The sequence below is a fragment of the Piliocolobus tephrosceles genome, chromosome 10 (assembly GCF_002776525.5).
Source record: "Piliocolobus tephrosceles isolate RC106 chromosome 10, ASM277652v3, whole genome shotgun sequence".
NCBI lineage: Eukaryota > Metazoa > Chordata > Mammalia > Primates > Cercopithecidae > Piliocolobus > Piliocolobus tephrosceles.
In genome coordinates this window covers 104,380,635-104,403,048 of record NC_045443.1, presented here as the reverse complement: position 1 = coordinate 104,403,048, position 22,414 = coordinate 104,380,635, and the positions used below count along the sequence as shown (strand labels likewise).

The 22,414-nt window shown below is 39.4% G+C and overlaps 1 protein-coding gene across 1 annotated transcript in view; it reads right to left on the bottom strand.

Moving 5' to 3' along the window:
• Positions 1-22,414, bottom strand: part of RIC8B (RIC8 guanine nucleotide exchange factor B) — a 122,376-nt gene that overhangs the window by 95,061 nt on the left and 4,901 nt on the right. The window contains exon 2 of the mRNA XM_026454622.1: positions 17,569-17,616. Within this exon, the coding sequence (XP_026310407.1) occupies positions 17,569-17,616 (48 nt within the window). The remainder of the gene's footprint in view (positions 1-17,568; positions 17,617-22,414) is intronic.

Genomic DNA, 22,414 nt, shown 5'->3' with positions numbered 1-22,414 from the left:
AAATAAAGTTCTGAGAAACAATTATTAAACAAGTTTGGCTCAAATTTCTTTGCTATTTAGCAATCCTGAGAAAGATACATCACATCATCAAGAGTTCATTAACAGGAAAGAGCTTAAGTGTAAATGGAAGCTTATAAAACCAATCAGCTGCCCTTTCTTTCTAGACAAGAAAGGTTTTATAAGCTTCCATTTACAAGCTTCCATTTTGAGGGCGAAAATGGGTGTGTCAAAACTTTCTATTTCTCTTCAAACACAGTACCAGCCAACTCTGCTTCTTCTACTACTTAAGTCTATTTTTCAGAAAGCCCTATTCTCCACTGCCCATGTGAAATGTATTTTAGTCTTTAAAGTTAGTATGTTGGCAAATACAGAAGTATCTTCATTTGTTTCAAATTAGAATTTACCAAATGAGAGAACATTATCTCATTTAATCTTTACGGAGTTCTTAGCACAAGCTACAGTTTGATTACACAGTACACTAGCAAGGCTGCAAGATGAACACTGTCACAATAACATATACCTCATATCTTGGTGGCTGATATAAATTCTGGTGCTATAGCAGCCCCTTTGCTTCTTTACCTCTTTCAGTGAATCAAGTTCTTTCCTATATACAATCTCTTTGGAATTTCCTTACCTTATCTCCAATACCATCTACTCCACAACACTCAATTACTCACTCTGAACTAGTTCCTCTATCTTTGAATCCCTGGTTTTCAGCTCTAATAGCCCAAGCATGCACAAGATAGCCCAAGATAGTCAGGGACTCTGATGGTAAGCTAATATATGGACTGTATGTTTGTGTCCCATGCCCCCAGATTCATATGTTAAAGCTCTAACCCACAATGTGATAATATTAGCATATGGAAATGGGACTTTTGAGCAGTGATATGGTTTGCATCTGTGTCCCCCTCAATCTCATGTTGAAATGTAATCTCTGGTGCTGGAGGGGAGAATTACATGGTGGGAGGTGACTAGGTCATGGGGGCGGATTTTCCCCTTGATACTGTCCTGAGTTCTCATGAGATCTGGCTGTTTAAAAGTGTGTAGCACCTCCCCCTTCTCTCTCTCTTCCTCCTGCTCAGCCACATAAGGTGTCTCACTCTCACTTTGCCTTCTGCCATGAGTAAAAGCTTCCTGAGGCTTCCCTAGAAATATGCTGCCTTGCTTCCTGTACAGCCTGTAGAACTGTGAGCCAATTAAACCTCTTTTCTGTATAAATTACCCAGTCTCAGGTATTTCTTTATAGCAGTGTAAGAACAAACTAATACAGAGGTAAGTAGGGTTAGGTGAAGTCATGTGGGTGGGGCCCTGGTCTCGTGGGATTACTTCCCTTGTAAGAGACACCAAGAGCTTGTGTTCGTGCTGTGTAAATGCATACAAAGAAGTGGTCATGTGAGCACACAGTGACACGGCAGCTGCTCACAGGCTAGGAGAAAAGGCTTTGAAAGGAAACCTACCTTGACAGCACCTTGATCTTGGCTTTCCAGCCTTCAGAACTTAGAGAAATAAATTTCTGTCCTTTAAGTCATACAGTCTGTGGTATTTTGACAGCTCAATCAGACTAACATAGCCAAGAATAGGGGAAAGAGGGAAGTTAAGTTGTCTCAATGAGACAGCTGTGTGATTTTAGAGGTCTTCAAAGGCATACGAACACATTAATAATATAGCAGAAAAAGCACAGAAACAAAATATGTGGGTTCTTCCTAGTCCCTAGTTCTATTTTCTGAATCTGGATCTGGAGTAAATTGATCTCTCTGAAACTAAATTTCCTTATTTGTAAGACAGAAATTTATCTATCTCACATGCTTATGGCAATTATTTACATAGACAGCATATGAGAGACCCGATTATGAAGTATAAGGCATCTTATACATGACTTAATTGAAACAGTATAGTTAAAGTAAAAAAAGCACCTGGATTCAGACACCAGCTGGGCTCTGCCCCTGTGGCTAGGTAATCTTGGGCAAATTTCTTGAAATCACTTGATTTGACATTTCCTTAACTCTAAACAGACAGAGATAACTAGGGCTTATAAATATGAAATGAGATGATATATTAGAAACCTCTAGCACAGTGCTTGGCATAGAATAGGAGGTTGATGCACATTACATCACAAAGATGGCCAGATGGACAGACAGATCAAGAAACGCTAACAAGCACATTCTATACAAGAAAAATATTGCTAGGAGTATTTTTGTTTGTTTACAAGGGTCTGCCTTTTAATGAAATGGTAAAGCCACTTGAGAAAGGGAAGTAGTGATGTTATAAAAAATAACACTGCAGGCGGGTGCAGTGGCTCACACCTGTAATCCCAGCACTTTGGGAGGCCAAGGCGGGCAGATCACAAGGTCAGGAGATTGAGACCATCCTGGCTAACACGGTGAAACCCCGTCTCTACAAAAATACAAAAAATTAGCTGGGCGAGGTGGCGGGCGCCTGTAGTTCCAGCTGCTAGGGAGGCTGAGGCAGGAGAATGGCGTGAACACGAGAGGAGGAGCTTGCAGTGAGCCGAGATCGCGCCACCGCACTCCAGCCTGGGCCTGGGCGACAAGCGAGACTCCGTCTCAAAAAAAAAAACAAAAACAAAAACAAAAAACAAAAAAACCCTGCAATTTTTCTATTAATTCCATAGATTCTACAGTGTCCATTACTGACCACCTATGACCCGTTACAGTAACATATCTGAAATGTTCCCAATTTAAAATTTAAGTGCATGCAAATTATTCAAGAGAAATATATTCTAACTTAGTGACGATGTCTATTTTGGGTTAGTGAGATATAAAAGAACATGACTCAAGTGTTTATAATATTAGGGATGCTGAACGTATGTAAAATGAATAAGAAATATTCAATTTCAATATACAGCAATTTAAGCTATGTGCTAAAAGACTGAAGGAATAAACTATACGGAATTTTGCCAGAGAAAGCTTTTTGATAAATGTGTTGGGCAGTAAGTGGGGGAAAAAAATCATAAAGATTAAGTAGCAAAGAGGTGGAAAGCTAAGTCCAATAATGGACAACAGTGGCAAAGAGAAATATAGGTAAACTAGGACAAGCAAAGCAGATTTAGAGTTCACACAAGTAAAATTATTCTAACAATTAGGGCTATCTAAAATAAAGTACAATGGCTGCTGTAAGCTTTCCATTACCGAAAGTATTCAGTCAGGGTGATGACCCTTAGTGTAGGATGCCGTAGAAGGAATCATACTGTACTGGAAGACACTGTGGGTCCCTTACTACACTGTGAGTTATCTGAGGATAAGCCCTGCAAAGATCATCACTGAAGTCGGAAAAGAAGACAGAGGACCTGGTTTAAGTTCCAGCTTTTCTGCTCATTAACTCTGACCCTGGGTAAGTCAACCTCCAGTTTTTTTAATCTACAAATAGAGGAGTTGAGAACAGTGGAAATATCTGGTCAGCCAGGAAGTTTCAGGTCCCTATGAGTTTTCCATGCATCAAAGATATACAAATTTCTGCACTTTCCTCAGCATATGATCAAAATGTGAAAGGAAGGAAAAAGCTAGCTACTGAGAAAAGGAAACCTTACATTTTTGACAACAAAAAATAAATCCGAGGCATCAAAAGGATCTGCAACAAGCCTAAGTGTTGTAAGTCCAGTACTACACAGCTATCTTCTTCACTAGTTACTCTATTCAGTCACTTACACTGGCAAGCATGATCTTCTGTTTTCTGTCAATGCTATAACTAGTTTAATGTCAAAGCTTTATATTCTCCATCAAATCTTACATTTTGGGTGCCTAAAATCAGGAAATAAATAGAATCGATTCATAAACTACACAACAGGTCAATCCAATTATTAATGAGCGGCAGTATGGTGTAGCACATGGGTCTTGGAGTAAGGCTGCCTAAGCTCGAATCATGGCCTCCAACTTCCTTATTTTTGGCAAGTAATTTCTCTGCGTGCCTTTGTTTCGTCATCTGTAAAATAAGCGAAATTCTACCTACTTTATAGCTTTGTTGTGAGGATTAAATGTTAACACCCAACAGTACTTGGAACTGATGGGCATAGAAGATACATAATCTACTACTATTTATTTTTAAAATAGCTTGAGATAAAATTCACATATTGTCAGGATCAGGACCAACTTGTTAAAGCATGCAATTCAATGGTTTTTACTGTATTCACACTTGTGCAACCATCCTTATTATCTAATTTTAGAACATTCTCATCATCCCCAAAAGCTCAAGATACCTATTAGCAGTAACTCCTGATTGCCCTCTTCCTCTAGCCCCTGGCAACAATGAATCTACTTTGTCACCATAGATTTGCCTATTCTAAAATTTTAAGTTAATAAAATCATACAATCTGTGGCCTTTTAAGTGTCTGGCATCTTTCGTGTAGCATGTTTTCAAGGTTCATCCATGTTGCAGCAGCATCAGTTAGTTTATTCTTTTGTATGGTCAAATATTTCATTGTATAGATATAACACATTTTATTTATCCACTCACCAAGTGATGGGCATATTTACATCTTTTGGCAATTATGAGTAATGCCATGAATAGTTGTGTACAAGTTTTCATGCGGATATATATTTCCATTTCTCTTGGGTAGACACCCAGGAGTGCAACTGCTGGGTCACATGGTAATTATTCAACCTTTTGAGGATCCACCAGACTGTTTTCCAAAGTGCTGCATCATACTACATTCCCACCAGCAGTGTACGGGGATTTTGATTTCTTCCAGTTCTTGTCCACACTTGTTATCTTACTTTTTTGTTTTAGCCATCCTAGTGGGTATGAACTGATATTTTATGGTGGTTTTGATTTGTATTTCCCTGATGACTAATGATGTCCAGTATCTTTACTGACCATTTATATATCTTCTTTGGAAAAGTGTCTAGTCAGATCATTTGCCCATTTTAAGATTGAGTTGCCTTTGAGTTGTAAGAGTTATACAGTCTAGATACATGTCTTTTATCAGACACAGGATTTGCAAACATTTTCTCCCATTCTGTGGGTTGTCTTTTTACTTTCATGATAGTATCTTTCAAAGCACAGAAGTATTTAACTTTGATGAAATCTAATTCATGTATTTTTTTCTTTTATTACTTGTGCTTTCGGTGTTACAGTGGATTACTTAAAGAAGTTTAAGAATCCATTGCCAAATCCAAGGACATGAAGATTTACCTTTATGTTTTCTCCTAAGAATTTTATGACTTTAATGCTTACATTTGGGTTTTTGATTCATTTGGAGTTAATTTTTGTATACAGCATGAGGTAAGAATCCAGCTGCATTCTTCTACATGTGGCTACCTAAGTGTCATGGCACCATTTGTTAATACCTACATTTATACTCATAACAATACCAGCTGCCTTGATTATTACTGCTTTGTAGCAATTTTTTCTTTTTAGACATGGGGCATCTCACTATATTGCCCAGGCTGGTCTCAAACTCCTGAGCTGAACAGACCCTCCCACCTCGGCCTCCCAAAGTGCTGGGATTATAGGCGTGAGCCACCGCTCTTGGCCCTGTAGTAAATTTTAAAATAAGGAATTGTGAATCCTCTGACCTTGTTATTCAAGGTTTTTTTGACTACTCTGTGTCAAAAATTCATATGAATTTTAGAACTAGCTTGTCAATTTCTACAAAGAAGCCATCTGGGTTTCTAAAAGATACTGCTTTGAATCTGTAGATCAATATGAGGAGTACTGACATTTTAGCAATAGTAAGTCTTCTAATCCATGATCATGGGACTTTTTTCATTTATTTTAAGCTTCTCTAATCTCTTTCAACAATGTTTTACAGTTTTCAGAGTGTAAGTATGAGTTATATCCTTAGTCATTATTCTAGGGCTTAGCATATATGCCTTATTAGAATCAACTCCAGATTTATACTAATTCCAGTGAGATATAGAAACATTCCTATATAGCACTATTGATACAGGAGTTAAGAAGAAATTACTTAGGCAGATAGTGAGGGTATGGAAGTCCTTGGCATGGTTTTCCTTTTAATGAAAAGCAGTCCCAAATTATTTTCCTTTCTAACAAAGAGCAGCCTGTAAAATCGAGCTGCAGACACACACGCCGGCAGCTGCGCCAATCATATTCAAGATGGTGGCTCCATCTTCCCTTCTCTTTGTCAGCCACATGTACATTAAGGAGCAGACAAGATAGTGCTGGCCAATGGGAAAGTTCATTTGCATAAGAAGAAGAAGGTGGGGTGGCCAGCCTTCCCCATACTATGTAAACATCATACCTGATCAAACCAATCTGTGAGCCCTATGTCAATCAGACATCACCTCCTCAAATCTGACTATAAAATCTGGCACATCCGCTGCTGGCTCCTTTTTCCTCTCAGAAGCCCCCCCTCTCTCACTAGAGAGAGCGCTATTTTCCTTTCTCTTTCTTTTGCCTATTAGTCCTCCGCTGCTAAACTCTTGGTATGTGTCCATGTCCTAAATTATCTTGGCGTGAGAAGATGAACCCTGGGTATTTACCCCAGACAACGTAGCCACTTCACTATTCCCTTCCCCCTTTTTCTATAGTATTATTGTTATATACAAATCCAATAATACATTATTATAATTATTACTTTATAATTTTGTCTTTTAAAGAAGCTAAAGGAGAACAAGTATACATTTATAGCTTTTGATATATTCGCCTTCTTATTTATCGTTTCTGGTTTTCTTGATTTGTTCTTGTGGATACTATTTACCATCTGGATTTGCTTCCTTAGTTCAATACAGCTTTGCTCCCATTCACCATTGTGCTGTTTTTGGCAAGTGTATTACATTTCTCTATATTATCGACTGAACAATGCATTATATACATATTGTTTTATAAAAATGCTTTTAAAATCAATCAGTTAAGAGAAAATAGGATAATTATGTATTCATACTGACTTTTACAATTACATAATTAGCTTTACAGGTACTCTTTACATATTCACGTGGATTCAAAGTACTGTTTAGGGTTACTTGCTTTCAGTCTGAAAAACTTGTTTTAGTAAGTCTTGTAAGGTGAGTCAGCTAGCAACAAATTCTTTCAGTTTTTTATTTATCTGAAAATGTCTTTATCTCCCCTGCAGTGTTAAAAGATAGCTTTACTAGATATAGGATTCTCAGATGAGGTTTCCTCTTTAGGCACTTTGAAAATGTTATCCCACTGACTTACATTTCTGATGAGACGTCGGCTGTGAATCTTACTGACCTTCCCTTGTAGTGATGAGTCATTTTTCTCTTGCTGTTTTCAAGATTTTCTCCTTGTCTTTGGCTTTTAGCATTTTTACTATGATGTATTTATGCATCTCTTTGGGTTCACTGAACTTCCCGGATAAGTAGGTTTCCAATGAATTTGGGAAGTTTTGAACCATTATTTCTTCAAATATATTTTTCTTCTCCTCTCTTTCTCTCTCCTCTCCTTCTGGTATTCCCGTTATGTATAGGTTGGTGTGTAAATGTTATTCCACAATTCTCTAAGGCTCTCTTCATTTTTCTTTATTCTGTTCTTTGCCTTGAATATTCTCTATTGCTTCAGGTTTGCTTATTCTTTCTTCTGCCAATTCAAATCTACTGTTGAGCCCCTTTGGTGAATTTTTATTTCAGTTATTGTATTTTATTCAACTCCAGAATGTCTATTTGGCTCTTTTTAAAAATAATTTCTATCTCTGTATTGATCTCTCCATTTTGTGTGACTTCATTACATCTGTTACTTCTTTAATCATGGTTTCCTTCAGCTCTCTGAATATATTTATAATGGCTACTTTGAAGTCTTTGTTAAATCCAACATCTGGTCATTCATACAAGCAGTTTTTGGTGCCTGCTTCCCTTCCCCACTCCCACCCTACCCTGTGGAAACTGGACATCTTGTAACAACTCTAGGTATTTGCACTCCCTTCCACCCACCTTCTCCAGGACTTGCTATTGTATTTGTTTATTTGTTTAGTGACTGGCCCAATTATCTTAGCAGTCTATTCTCCCTCTCCTTCCTCAAAGTCTGAAGCCCTAATGTTGCACCTCATGGGGCACACCACTGGGTATGCCCACAGCTGCCCTGGCATGACAGTGGATTTGGCACTCTGACTTTTTTTCCTGACCACACACAGCTGTTATGTGTCACTAATTGCTGGTTGACTGATCAACTGTCTTCAAAAATGTCCTGGGGCAAAAATTGCTCCACAAACAGATCCAGTCTTTTGAAGGGATAGTTTCTCCCAGCTACCATTTTCCTCCTTTCTCTCTAGCAGTCTAGCCCAGTTATCCCATTCCTCCTAGCAAAGTAGCTGGACTTCGGGTTAACCTGTATCTCCAATGACTGTGTTAATGTCACCCCAAGTGACTTTCATCACAACCTGCACCCTTAGGCATGAACTTCTCCATATTCTGTGCAAATGAAGTCAGTTCCTTTGACGAGACATTCAGCACTCTTTTTTTTTTTTTGAGACGGAGTCTGGCTCTGTCGCCCAGGCTGGAGTGCGGTGGCCGGATCTCAGCTCACTGCAAGCTCCGCCTCCCGGGTTTACGCCATTCTCCTGCCTCCGCCTCCCAAGTAGCTGGGACTACAGGCGCCCGCCTCGTCACCCGGCTAGTTTTTTTTTTTTTTTATTCTTTAGTAGAGACGGGGTTTCACCGTATTAGCCAGGGTGGTCTCGATCTCCTGACCTTGTGATCCGCCCGTCTCGGCCTCCCAAAGTGCTAGGATTACAGGCTTGAGCCACCGCGCCCGGCCCAGCACTCTCTTTTATAAGGTTTGCTTCTTCCCCTGGACAAAATTTCTGAGCCCTGGTGCTGATGTTGGGGGCAGAGGCAATGGTATGCTTCTGTGTGACATCCCCACTTTAGGACTGACAACTCAATCGAAGTAAAGGTACAGTAACCCTAGATCTCCTTGGTTTGCTTTTCCTGGGGTGGAACCATGTTCCACCACCACAATGACTGTGGCCCCAGTATTCTCAGCAGTGCCACACCCAAGGTACAGCTGCTATCCTATGAGGAAGGGCAGAATGGAAGGAGGGAAGACCCACCTCTCAGCTACACTTATCCAGAATTTAGTTTCAGCAACAGGTAGCTGGATGAGAAATGCCAACATTCTGTCACTCCTGTGAAGACAGCACTCCAACTGGGACTAGAGGGAAAGAAATCCTATATTCTTCCCTGTACCAGTTTGGAGAAGAGTTTCTATCTCACTTAGCCAAGAGAAGAGAGGGAGATCAGGTCTTGGTTCAAATAACACAGACTTTCACTTTCCTTGCTTTTTTCCCTTAGAGATAGGGTCTCACTCTGTCACCCATGCTGGAATGCAGTGGCATGATCATAGCTCACCACAGCGTCAGACTCCTAGACTCAAGCAACCCTCTCTCCTCAAGCCACCCAAGTAGCTGGGATTACAAGCGTGAGACACAGCATCCGGCCCACTTTTCTTACTTTTAGATTTTCTTGAATAGGTTTCTTCATTGACTCTATGCCTTTGGGACTATTTCCAGACTTTAAATGGTTGTTCTTAAAAATAATTTTTACCAGTTCCATTAGGGAGTAGATCTGTAGAGGTCCTCACACTGCCATGGCTGGAAGTGGAACTTCTTGATGAAATCTCTATATGAGAAAATGCACCTGAAACTCTAAAGTACAAATCAGAGATAGTATTCTCATTATCCCAGACAGAAATCTTAAAAGTGATCCAAAGATCATGTATAGACTGCCATACATATGGCTTACTAAGTCAGGGCTGTCCTGTCCTTGCTTTCTAGATTTACTCCTCCAATGCCATGGCAAAACATCTAAAACTAAAAGTGGAATTTGGAATGAAGTTTAAATTGTTTTTTTGACCTACTGTGAGGCATTCATCCTGCCCTATGATACAACTTAGACCTTCTAAGTCAAGTCTTGTATCAGATTCCAGCTGGAAAGGAACTTTAAAAAGTAAAAGGTATGGATGCACTTTTGGTATTGTGTGCAATTATTTTAAAGACATGAAGATGTTGAAAATTATTGGTTTCTAAGTGAGAACTGTACTTGCACTATGCATCAAAACATTCCCTCAAGCCAAGACATCAAATAAATTTTGAGTCAAATTTGCAAAGCATACAAACCTTATTTTGTTTTAGTAAAAACTGGAGTGTGACAATTTCAAATGACCAAAATAAGGGCAAAAGGCTTTTAGAACAAGCATCCATTCCTCAAGCTATTCCAAAGCATGGATTCACAGTCTAGGATTAATGATTCTATCTTGGCACATATTCCTTGGGGGACTCTAATATAGAAATTTACCCATTCATCTTCTATAGTCCACAATGGCAAGCCTCGGCATGCATCTATAACTGAGAAAGTGCCAAACCAAACACCATGGACAAAAAGCCAACTTAGGAGCCAAGGCCTAATACAAGGCCAGGAATATAGGATTTAATGAAAAAATATTTGTGGATTATAGAGATCTCTAATATGCTAAATACATTCATGTCTGGGGGGAAAAAAGAAAAAAGTATTTGAAATGGCAGGATGAACTTTTGTGTTTATATATATTTCACTCCATAAACTGGCTCTGCAGATACTACTACCCCAAACTCAGTAAGTTATTTATGCTCTCCCAAAAGGAATACGTAAGGTAATCAAGAAGGCCAATTTTAGAGAAAATACATGATTTGAAAAAAGAAGTATTAGTCCTTTGCTTATAACTCCAATCACGCTATTATAAGAGTATATTGTAATATAATTATATAATGAACCTATGCTTATATCATTATAATCTATTGTAATATAAAAGAACAGTTTAAAAAACAGAAAAGAAAAATATCCACAGTAATAACTATTCAGGTGGCTGCCATTTATCTCCTTGTCATCATATTTTCTTTGTATGGTTTTTATCAGTTTTACATGGCTGTGATTACACTGTATGCATACTTTTGCACTGTATCCTGCTTTTTCAGTGAACAACATGAGCTGTGCATGGGATTCTGCTTTACAGCTAAAATAATATACAACACAAAACCAAACAATATGTACAAGTCACAGGAATTGTGGCCTCCACTCACTCACCAAGTTCTTTTCATTCATTTAACAAGCATTTATTATAGCTGCCTATTTTGCTGAAAATATAAAGTAAGCCAGAGTTCTTGTCCTCAAAGAGCTTGCAACCTCAACTTGGCAATTACCTTATGGCTTCAGAGAAATATGGGCTGTGTGAATTTGAAGGTAATAAACTATGCTTGATATTTGGTTACTTTTAACTTCACTCTTTTGAGGAAAATTACTATATACACAAAGATTTATCTCAAGACAACTGAAATTTTCCACATTTGATAAGGTTGTATTCTTACATACGAAAGAGCTGGAAATCTTTTAATCATTTTATGATATGTCTCTTTCAAAACTGATTGCAATTAGTACTCTTTATTGGTTTTGAGGTCAGTTTTGTTTTAAAGCTTTTTGTTTACGAGCTTTCATTTCCTCAACATGTGAATTTTCAGATTATTCATCATACCCTCCCCCCAATCCTACATATTTGCATGACATATTTGTTTATGTGCTGGTAGATAATCACAGCCTATCAATTTAGGTACAGAATATAAAGCAAATGCTTCAATAAACACAGGTGCTTATATCTAAGTATACAATGATCCGCATGCACCTGGAACTATTTGCATTATATGCACAAACATTAGCCGTTGTATCTGACTTTACTTCTCTAGCAAAATTTAAGCACTTCTAGTTGGTAATTTCCTTTGCTATCTTCCAACTTAAGTCTAGTTACCTAAATGGTTTCTCAAGGTATGAAATGAGAGAAAACAAGGTACTAGATCATAATTTCAAGCCTTCTGAAATACACCTCAATGGTAATAAGAGGGAGCTATGGAGCAGTGAGCAGTGAAGGAGCTGCACATAATAGATAATCTGCTGTCTATGTAAGGCTGAACCACTAGTGGTGTGAGTGTTAGCAAGCTGTCATTCACATGAGCCTCAGTTTCCTTATTCATAAGATAGGAATGGTGATATTCTTACCATACTTACAGCACTACCGGTAAGAAGCAAATCTTTGTAAAACTGCAAAACACTATATAAGTGTCAGGAATTAGGTCTAAGGATCATTAATTTATAAACCTCCCAAAAAGCATAGAATAATCAAGTTTTTTTTTTTTTTTTTTTGAAGGGCACTGTTCCCTTACACTTACTTCTAAGTTGTCACAAATATTTTTCATATAAGGGGGGGGCAGTGTTTTTCAAGGAGATAGCAATGTAGTTTACCAAAAAATGTCCTGCTGTCCTCCAAAAACACATTTAGGAAAGAGAACTAGGGGAGTGATATGGTTTGGCTGTGTCCCCACCCAAATCTCATCTTGAATTGTACTCCCATAATTCCCACATGTTGCGGGAGGCACCGGGTGGGAGATAATTTGAATCATGGGGGCGGTTTCCCCCAAACTGTTCTTGTGGTAATAAACCCATCTCATGAAAGCTGATGGGTTTATCTCATTCTCTCTTGCCACCACCATGTAAGAAGTACCTTTTGCCTCCCACCATAACTTTGAGGCCTCCCCAGTCATGTGAAATTTTAAGTCCAATTAAACTGCTTTTTCTTCCCAGTCTCGGGTATGTCTTTATTAGCAGTGTGAAAATGGACTAATATGTTAAGTTGGTACCAGTAGAGTGGGGTGTTGCTGAAAAGATACCCGAAAATATGGAAGCAACTTTGGAACTAGGTATCATCAGGCAGAGGCTGGAACAGTTTGGAGAGCTCAGAAGACAGGAGAATGTGGGAAAGTCTGGAACCTCCTAGAGACTTGTTGAATGGCTTTAACAAAAATGTTGATAGTGATAAGAATAAGGTCCAGGATGAGGTGGTCTCAGATAGAGATGAGGAACTTGTCGCGAAGTGAAGCAAAGGTGACTCCTGTCATGTTTTAGCAAAGGGACTGGCGGGATTTTGCCCCTGCCCTAGAGATTTGTGGAACTTTGAACTTGAGAGAGATGATTTAAGATATCTGCAAAAGAAGTTTCTAAGCAGCAACACATTCAAGAGGTGACTTGGGTGCTGTTAAAAGCATTCCACTTTACAAGGAAAACAGATTATAAAAATTCAGAAAATTTGTAGCCTGATGATGCAGTAGAAAAGACAAACCCATTTTCTGAGGAGAAATTCAAGCTGGAGCCAAATGTTAATCCCCAAGACAATGGGGAAAACGTCTCCAGGGCATGTCATAGGTCTTCATGCAGCCCCTCCCATTACAGACCTGGAAGCCGAGGAGGGAAAAATGGTTTCATGGGCTGGGCCCCAGTGCCCCCATGCTGTATGCAGCCTAGGGACTTGGTTCCCTGAGTCCCAGATGCTCCAGCCATTGCTAAAAGGGCTAAGGGACAGCTCAGCCCATGGTTTCAGGGGGTGCAAGCCCCAAACCTTGGCAGCTTCCAGTGGTGTTGAGTCTGAGGGTGCACAGAAGTCAAGAATTGAGGTTTGGGAACCTCCACCTAGATTTCAGAAGATGTATAGGAAGGCCTGGATGCCCAGGCAAAAGTTTGCTGCAGGGGCAGGGCCCTCATGGAGAACCTCTGTTAGGGCAGTGCATAAGGGAAATGTGGGTTCAGAGCCCTCACAGAGTCCCTACTGGGACATTGCCTAGTAGAGCTGTGAGAAGAGGGCCACCATCCTCCAGACCCCAGAATGGTAGATCACTGACAGCTTGCACCGTGCGCCTGGAAGAGCCACAGACACTGAACACCAGCCTGTGAAAGCAGTCAGGTGTGGAGCTATACCCTGCAAAGCCACAGGCGCGGAGCTGCCCAAGACTATGGCAACCTACCTCTTGAATCAGCATGACCTGGATGTGAGACACGAAGTCAAAGGAGATCATTTTGGAGCTTTAGAATTTTACTACCTTGCTGGATTTCAGACTTGCATGGGCCCTGTAACCCCTTTGTTTTGGTCAATTTCTCCCATTTGGAATGGTTGTACTTACCCAATGCCTGTACCCCCATTGTATCTAGGAAGTAACTAGTTTGCTTTTGATTTTACAGGCTCATAGGCAAAAGGGACTTGCCTTGTCTCAGATGAGACTCTGGACTGCGGACTTTTGGGTTAACACTGAAATGAGTTAAGACTTTGTGGGACTGTCGGAAAGGCGTAATTGGTTTTGAAATGTGAGAACATGAGATTTGAAGGGGCCAGGGACAGAATGATATGGTCTGGCTCTGTGTCCTCACCCAAACTTCATCTTGAACTGTACTCCCATAATTCCCACGTATTGTGGGAGGAGCATGGTGGGAGATAATCTGAATCATGGGGAGGTTCCCCCATACTGTTCTTGTGGTAGTGAATAAATCTAAAAGATCTGATGGGCTTATTAGGGGTTTCCACTTTTGCATCTTCCTTATTTTTTTCTCTTGCCGCCACCATGTAAACAGTGCCTTCCACCTCCCACCATGATTCTGAGGCCTCCCCAGCCACGTGCAATTCTAAGTCCAATTAAACCTCTTTTTCTTCCCAGTCTCAGGTACATCTTAATCAGCAGTGTGAAAATGAATACAGGGAGCAAACGAATTGGGCAGTAATGTGAGTTCTTTTATTTTCTGAGTAGGCTTAAGGTACAGAAATGCCTATAATTCTCTATGTCTCTCCATTAAGAACGTGAAAAGCTTATTAAGGTATACATCCTTCTGAGCTGTGCAACAGTTCTGATGTTGAAGTCTAAAAAGAGCCTTAGGCACAAAAGAGTCACAAATGGTTTTAACCCCTGGAGACTTCACAGAAATGGATTTGTTTGCCGATGTTTTTCCATTAATGAAGATTACCTGGCTAGGTCCCTAATGACATTTGTTTATAACAGACCTCCCAGGAAGCAGAAACCTGCACACTATAACTGGTAATAAGCACTATACAGTAGTTACTCTCTCCAGAAATCTAAAACTCAGAAAAAGACAGTACTTTGAAAATGTTAGTTTTTTCTACTAGCCTATTGGAAATAAACACATTGTATTAATAACTGTGTAAGAAATTTCTCCCTTTCACCTGAAATTTATATGGGGTAGGAGACTCTGTCTTAATATACTTATTTTTACCAGTAAAAGCACTATCAGACTCTAATGTCAGATTTCGAAGGCACCATCAATCTATGGATATAGTATGGATTTTCCCAATGAAATTAAATGGCAGCTGGCTTCCTGGCCTGAATACTTATCATGAATTTGTCAAACAACATGTTCTTTTTAACACCTTGCTTCTTTTTTTTCCACTCTTTCATTAGCACAGTGAATCTCTTTTTTACTACATCATAATATTCCATAACGTAAACGAGCCATAGTTTCTTTAAACACTCCTTAAATGCTGGACACTTGTTTCCAATCTTTTGCTATTATGTACAATGTTTCAATGAATAACTTTGCTTACTTAGGGTTCAATCTATCTGCAGAATAGATTTCTAAAAGAGACACTGCTTGGTGAAAGAGTAAAATGCATCTGCAATTTTGGTAGACACTGACAGTTTCTTCTCCATAGGGACTGTGCCATTTTGGACTCCCATCAGATATATGAGTATTTATTTCCTAAAGACCATCTATAAAAATACACACTGGGCTGAACGTGGTGGCTCACACCTGTGATCCTAGGACTGTAGGAGGTCAAAGTGGGAGGATCCCTTGAGGCCAGCCTGAGCAACAGAATGAGAGCCTGTCTCTACAAAAAACTGAAAAATTAGCTGGGCATGGTGGCACGTACCTGTATTCCTAGCTACTCAGGAGCCTAAGGCGGGAGGATCACTGAAGCCCAGGAGTGTTACAGTGGACCACGATCATGCCACTGCACTTCAGCCTGGGCAACAAAACAAGATCCTGTCTCTGATTAATTTATATACTTTATATATACACACACACACACAGAGACATAGAATACACATGCCTGGAGCTCACCTCCCAAATCCCCACTCAGTAGATAAGAGATTGGGCCTGAGCAGGGCAATTTTGAAAAAGCTCTCCAAAGAGCATATCCCTGGTTGAGAATCCCTGTTCTAAAAGGTATTCTAGTCTTGGTTACATTGTTCAAATCCAAAAGAAAGTCAGAGTTAAACCTTAATCTACAAAATTTATATTCCATGGTCACTCATCCAATAAATATTTTCTGAGTGCCTATAATGTGCTGGGCACTCCAAATGTCAAGTGTATAAAGATACCAGTGTCTAACATCAACAGATATATAATTAAGAAACAAGGCATAAATACTAATGTTAGAGATTTATACAGAGTATCATGAGAATATTGAAGAGGTACTTCACCTTAACTGGAATGTCAAAGGAGGCTTGTTGAAGGAGGTGCCCCTGAGGTGAGTAGGGATTCACCAGGTGAGAAAAAGAAGAGGTGTACAAGAGGGAGAGAGCATTCTAGGTAGAAAACAATATACTGCAAAAGTAGTACGCAAGAAACAGAAGGGATACGGATGTGTGTGTAACTGGAAACATTTTCTATTCCTAAAACATAGAATACAAGGGAGAGAAAAGAAATAAGCTGTGAAATATATGCTATAGGCATATAGCAGATCACTGAGCACCCAGCATGTCATGTTAAGAAGCTTGACGTTTATTATGTAGGCAAAGAAAGTCACTGAAGGGATAGATGAAGGGTTTTAAGGCTAAGGATGACATGGTCAGATTGCTATTTTAGATTTATGGATGTCAATCTATTAGAAAAGCATGTGACTGGAAAACAAAAGAACAGTTAGGAAACTGATGCAGTAATCAGATGTAGGCCTGAATTAGGGCAGAGGTTAAGGAGAAAATGGATGGAAGAAATCTGAAAAGGTAAAATAAGCAGGACACTGATATTAGATATGGGGATACAGGTGAACGGAGGAGTGATTTCAAGGCACTGTCAACCCACTATTTGCAAAATACTGGATTTAAGCTATTTTTCTAGCAGCAATGATAGATTTACGCTGATTCAGTCATACTGTCTTGTTTGATTTTGGCATTTGTATGGCCAAGGATAGATGTATGGAGTACAGCAAGACACAAAGGCAGGGCCGGGCATGGTAGCTCACACCTGTACTCCCAGCACTTTAGGAGGTTAAGGCAGGAGGATCACTTAAGGCCAGAAGTTCAAGAGACCAGAATGGGCAACATGATGAGACCCCATCTCTACAAAAAATTTAAAGATGGGCATGGTGGTGTGTGCCTGTAGTTCTAGCTACTGGGAGGCTGAGGCAGGAGGACTGCTTGAGCCCAGGAGTCTGGGGTTACAACGAGCCACTGCACTCCAACCTGGGTGACAGAGTGAGACCTTGTCTCAAGCTAAGCTTTACAACATTAGCAATGGATTTTGGGCAACCTGGAGTCTTGCCACTAAACAGTCAGTCTTTGGGAGTAAGTAGATCTGGGGGGAGTCTCCTCTGAATCCCTCCCACTCCCGATTTATACAAGTGTAAATAGTCCTGTGAGGACAAAGGAGGAAAAAGTTACATGTAACCCAAACTAAACCTAACCTAACCTTTCTTCTCAGGGTTCCTAAAAAATAAAATGAAGGGAAACAAGAAACCAATCAATAACCATCAGATGAAAACATGATCACTGCTTAGAAAGTCCATGAATGAAATACACACACACATAAACATTCACAGAGTAACACCAAGACTTACCTTTCTTTTATCTTCATCTGTTGATTCAAATTTGAAAGTAGCCCTATGCTGAGGGGGGAAAAAAGGGAAACAATGTCATTTTAAATACATGTATTTTTTAATTTTGGCTATGTTTAATAGTATCTAAAATAACGTCCCTGTAAAAAAATGTTGCCTTCCCATATCTCAATATTCTTATTAAAGTAAGGGAGACAGGCATGTAAACAAATAGTTATAAAGCAGTGTGAAAAGACTACAGTAGAAATATACACAAAGGAGCACAGCGAACCAAGCCACTAACTGCCCAGGAAAATCCGGAATGGCTTTCACAGAATACAGAATATTTGTGCTGGATCTCAAGAGATAAACAGGAGTTTGCCAGAGGCAAATGGAATGCATTCCAGGAACAAAAACAAAGGCTCAAATGTGTGAAACTATATGATATATTTGTGAAATAAGCAACTTTGTGAGACTGGAACATAGGACATCTGTTTGGGGTGGGGCATGGAGGAAGACGAGAACGGAAAAGTAGACTAGACGGTGATTTGGAAGGGCCTTCCAATGTTATTGAGTTTATACTTTCTTTTGCAATAAGAAATCATCAGAGAGTTGTGGATAGGAAAGACTTGATAGTTTGATATTTCAGAAAAATAGTTCAATAAGAATAAGAGTTTAAATCATGGTGGCTCTACCACTTACGAGCTGTGACCTTGAGCAAGTAAACTCTCTGGAACCGGGCTTCTCATCTGAAAACAGGGGGTACCTAGTTCACAGAGAGATCGTGACAGTTAAAAAAGCTAAGGCATGTATATAAAGCACGATCTCATTGCTGGCAAGTAGGAATACTCAGTAAATATTAGGGTTATAATGATGATGATGCCAATGATTATGAGGAAAAAATAACTGGAAAGGCAGAGAGTGTCATGACTCTTCTGCAATGATTGGCAATACTATATTTTCTACTCTGTAGCTGAAGTAAAGGAGAATAGAAGACAGAATAAGTTGGCTTGCCCATGATCACAGAAAGAACAGTGGTACCCCAAAAATAGAGCACAGAATTCCTCATTCTCCTCTGAAGTTTTATTCAGGAGAACCAAGTACTCTTAAGAATTCTAAGCCTTCCTACTAAAAAAAAAAATCTCCACTGAAAATCTCTCTACTTCTTTTTCCTTTCTCTCATTAGCCACACTGACAAATATTTACTGGCAACCCACCAGGAGTGAAGTACACTAAGTACTAAAGATATCATCATTACAGGTGGTTCTGTGTTGACATCTTTGTAGAAGCAGCAATTTTTTTAATTAAAGAAGATGGAGAAATGTTGGCAGAAAAGAAGTTCTGAATGTAAGAAATGATCAGAGGGAAGACTCAGAGGTAGGAGACAGTGGCCATTTGAGGGAGGGAGGCTGTCTCGAATATTGATACAAAACAATTAAAATGAATGAAGTCAGGTGGTAAGGGCATGGATTTTAAAATTTATACCTGAACTGGCAAAGAGGTGACAGGCAACCAGGGGAAGACTATGACGGAGGTGTGACCAGAATTCTGGAAGAACATTTCGGGCAGTAGCTCACAGGCCAGATTAAAGGAAAGCAAGACTAAGGACATAATGCCCTGTGAAGAATGGACATCAATAATCCAGGTATGATACTCCTGATGGCAGTATAAACTGACATAAATCTTAAAAGAGAAAGTGATTTGGCAACAACACATATTAGAAGCCATAAAAATATTCACACTCTTTGACCCAGAACTCCTACTCCTAGGAATTTATCCTACTGATCTAGAACGAGAGAATAATTATATGTGTATCACTGCAGTGTCATCCAATATTGTGGAGGAAAAAAAGCGAGAACTGGAATAACCAACAGGAGACTGACGGAATGTTGTGCATGTGACAATATTCTATTATACATATTATATTCACCTGACAAAATATTATGTACCAATTTTTTAAAAAGAAGACTCATTGTTGGTATATTGTTTTCATAATTAAAAAAATAAAATGGATAAGTAATGAATCAAGAATAAGAAAAAGAAGGAAGGAGGAGAGGAAAGAAAGATTGTAAATCTGAGGGCTATACTTGGAAATGTATAGACCTGAGGTTTAGTGAAAATTAACATTAGACTTAAAAGTGCCAGATTATCAGGTTAAAGTTATAAACTAAAGTTTCATAAAGGTTCAATACAAATGAAAATAATTGCACTAAGAAACCAAGAAAGCCTATTTTTTTTTGCCATTATAAGTAAAACGCTAATTCCATAAATTGTCTGGAATAAACGTACCTACTTGTTAATATAATGGTTCTTCTAAACTTTTTTTTTGGCATTTATGGTAAGGGGACAGAAAAATAAATTGTTTTTTGGAAAGACACTCAGTAAGTTATAAAAGTGTCTTTTATACAGTTCCTATGTAGAATTAATCTTTTAAGGTGGGAATTCAGAATAGTACCAAGGTCTAATTATTCTGTTGCTCTTAATTAGAAAATACAATGGTATGTGAGGCACTACAAATTGAATCTGGAATGTGCCAATCTATTCGAAGCTCAAACGTCTAAGACTGTTTGGATCCAACAGATGTTGGCTTCTATAAACCTGGGTTCTTTTATCCAACTTAGATCGTACTTAATTGATTCAGTACCCCATCTTTATTCTCTCCCCTTTCTAAGGCTGAAATGGGGAAAAAGAAAACAAGCATTTTCAGCTGTACATATATTTCCTAGCCAAGAGTCAGCCATCTCACCTTCTTTACATGCTTAATTTCCAGAGAAAAAGGAGCAAAAAAATCAAACATAAAGAGTTAAACTGGTTGGGCATGGTGGCTCACACCTGTAATCCTAACACTTTGGGGGGCCGAGGTGGACAGATGGCTTGAGCCCAGGAGTTTGAGACCAGCCTGGGCAACACGGCAAAACCCCATTTCAAAAAAAAAAAAGAGGTAAACCATGTTCAATTTAGAGATGAAGCAAGCTAACAACTCCGTGACACACCAGACTCATTATGACTCTCACCGCAGGTTTCATACCCTATGAATAAGCTCTAAAAAGCTCAGGATCAGGAGTCAGACAACCTTGAGTTTGAGTCCAGTCTTACCGCTTACTAAAAGTGTAAACTTGGCCAAGTTATTCAACTTTACTACCTATCAAGTTTTCCTTATCTTTTTATAAGCATGGCACCTTGCACATAGTAGTGTTCAATGGCTACTACTGTCACTGTTGAATAACCTATGGTGTGGTGTCTGGTCAAATATTGACGTATTAGAGAGCTAGGAGTAATTTCATAGATTTCTAAAGATATACTCAAACAGTACTACTACACGGGAATAAACCTAATTGGGGTGGTGTGTGTTGTGCTGTTTCATGAACAGAGATTGCTTCTATAACTAAAAATCAAAAACAGATTAGATAACATAATCTGGACATAGGAACAAAGTATAACAAAGGAACAGCCCACTAAACATGCTTCTCTGCAAAAACCCACAGAGTGAACTCAAAGAGTTAGAGCACAACTTCCAAAGTAGAAAACAAAAAGTCCTCTTACATGGTCTTGGATATTTACATATTTTATTCAAATGTAGAGGCTATATTTATGGAACTGTCCCAATATTAGGTTTCTATCAATCAGGTTCTTCCAGCACATGAATTAAGACCTCACTGCAAGCAGTCTTGTTTTCTTCTCCTATGAGGACTACTACTAGAGACCTAGCTATCTGTCTGTATCTTAAATACCTTTCATTTGACCAAAAACTTGCCATACTTCAAAACTGGAATCCTGTTGGAATTTGCTATGTATGGGGTAATCATATGTCCAGGTGGCCTGTAGGGCCACCAAGCCACCTCTCTGGTTATCATCATAGTTGATGAGTCATCTATTAAACGAGGGGGTTGGGCTCTATTAACTTTGAGTTTCCTCTAACATAAAATATCCTGTGATGTAAGGAATCCAGGTATGGAGGTATGACACTACTCCATACCTCAGTGCCCTTAGTCACAGTTTGTTGTTGATAATCATGATAATGGTGGCAACTAATCTCTCTACTAAATCTGTTATTAGAGAAGGCCTGAGGTCTGGGCACTGTGCCTCATGCCTGTAATCTCAACACTTTGGGAGGCTGAGGCCCAGAAGTTCAAGACCAGCCTCCAGCCTAGGCAACATGATGAGATCCCCATCTCTAGAAAAAAAAAGAACAGGCCTGTGGGGAGCAAGAGCTTGAACAGTCTAGACTAGAATGATACATACTTCCCCAGATTAACAGTTCATTCTATAACTAAAGTGGCGGTGATTAGGAGTCAACAGTAGCCAAAGGATTCTGTATCTGTGGATTCAACCAATCATGGCTTGAAAATATTTGGGAAAAAAAAAATTGTGTCTGCGTTCAACAAGTGCAGGCTTTTTTTTCCTTGGCATTATTCCCTAAATAATACAGTACAACTACCTGTATAGCATTCACATTGTATTATGTATTATAAGGAATCTAGAGATTATTTAAAGTATATAGGAGAGGCCAGGCACAGTGGCTCACGCCTATAATCCCAGCACTTCGGGAGGCCCAGGTGAGCGGATCACTTGAGGGTCAGGAGTTCACCACCAGCCTTGCCAACATGGTGAAACTCTGTCTCCACTAAAAATACAAAAATTAGCCAGGCATGGTGGCACACATCTGTAGTCCCAGCTACTCGGGAAGCTGAGGCAAGAGAATCGTTTGAACCTGGGAGGCGGAGGTTGCAGTTAGCCGACATCAAGCCACTGCACTCCAGCCTGGGCGACAGAGCAAGACTCTGTCTCAGAGAAAAAAAAAAAAAAAAAAAAAAGTATATAGGAGGATATGCCCAGCCAGGCTCAGTGGCTCATGCCTGTAATCCCAGCA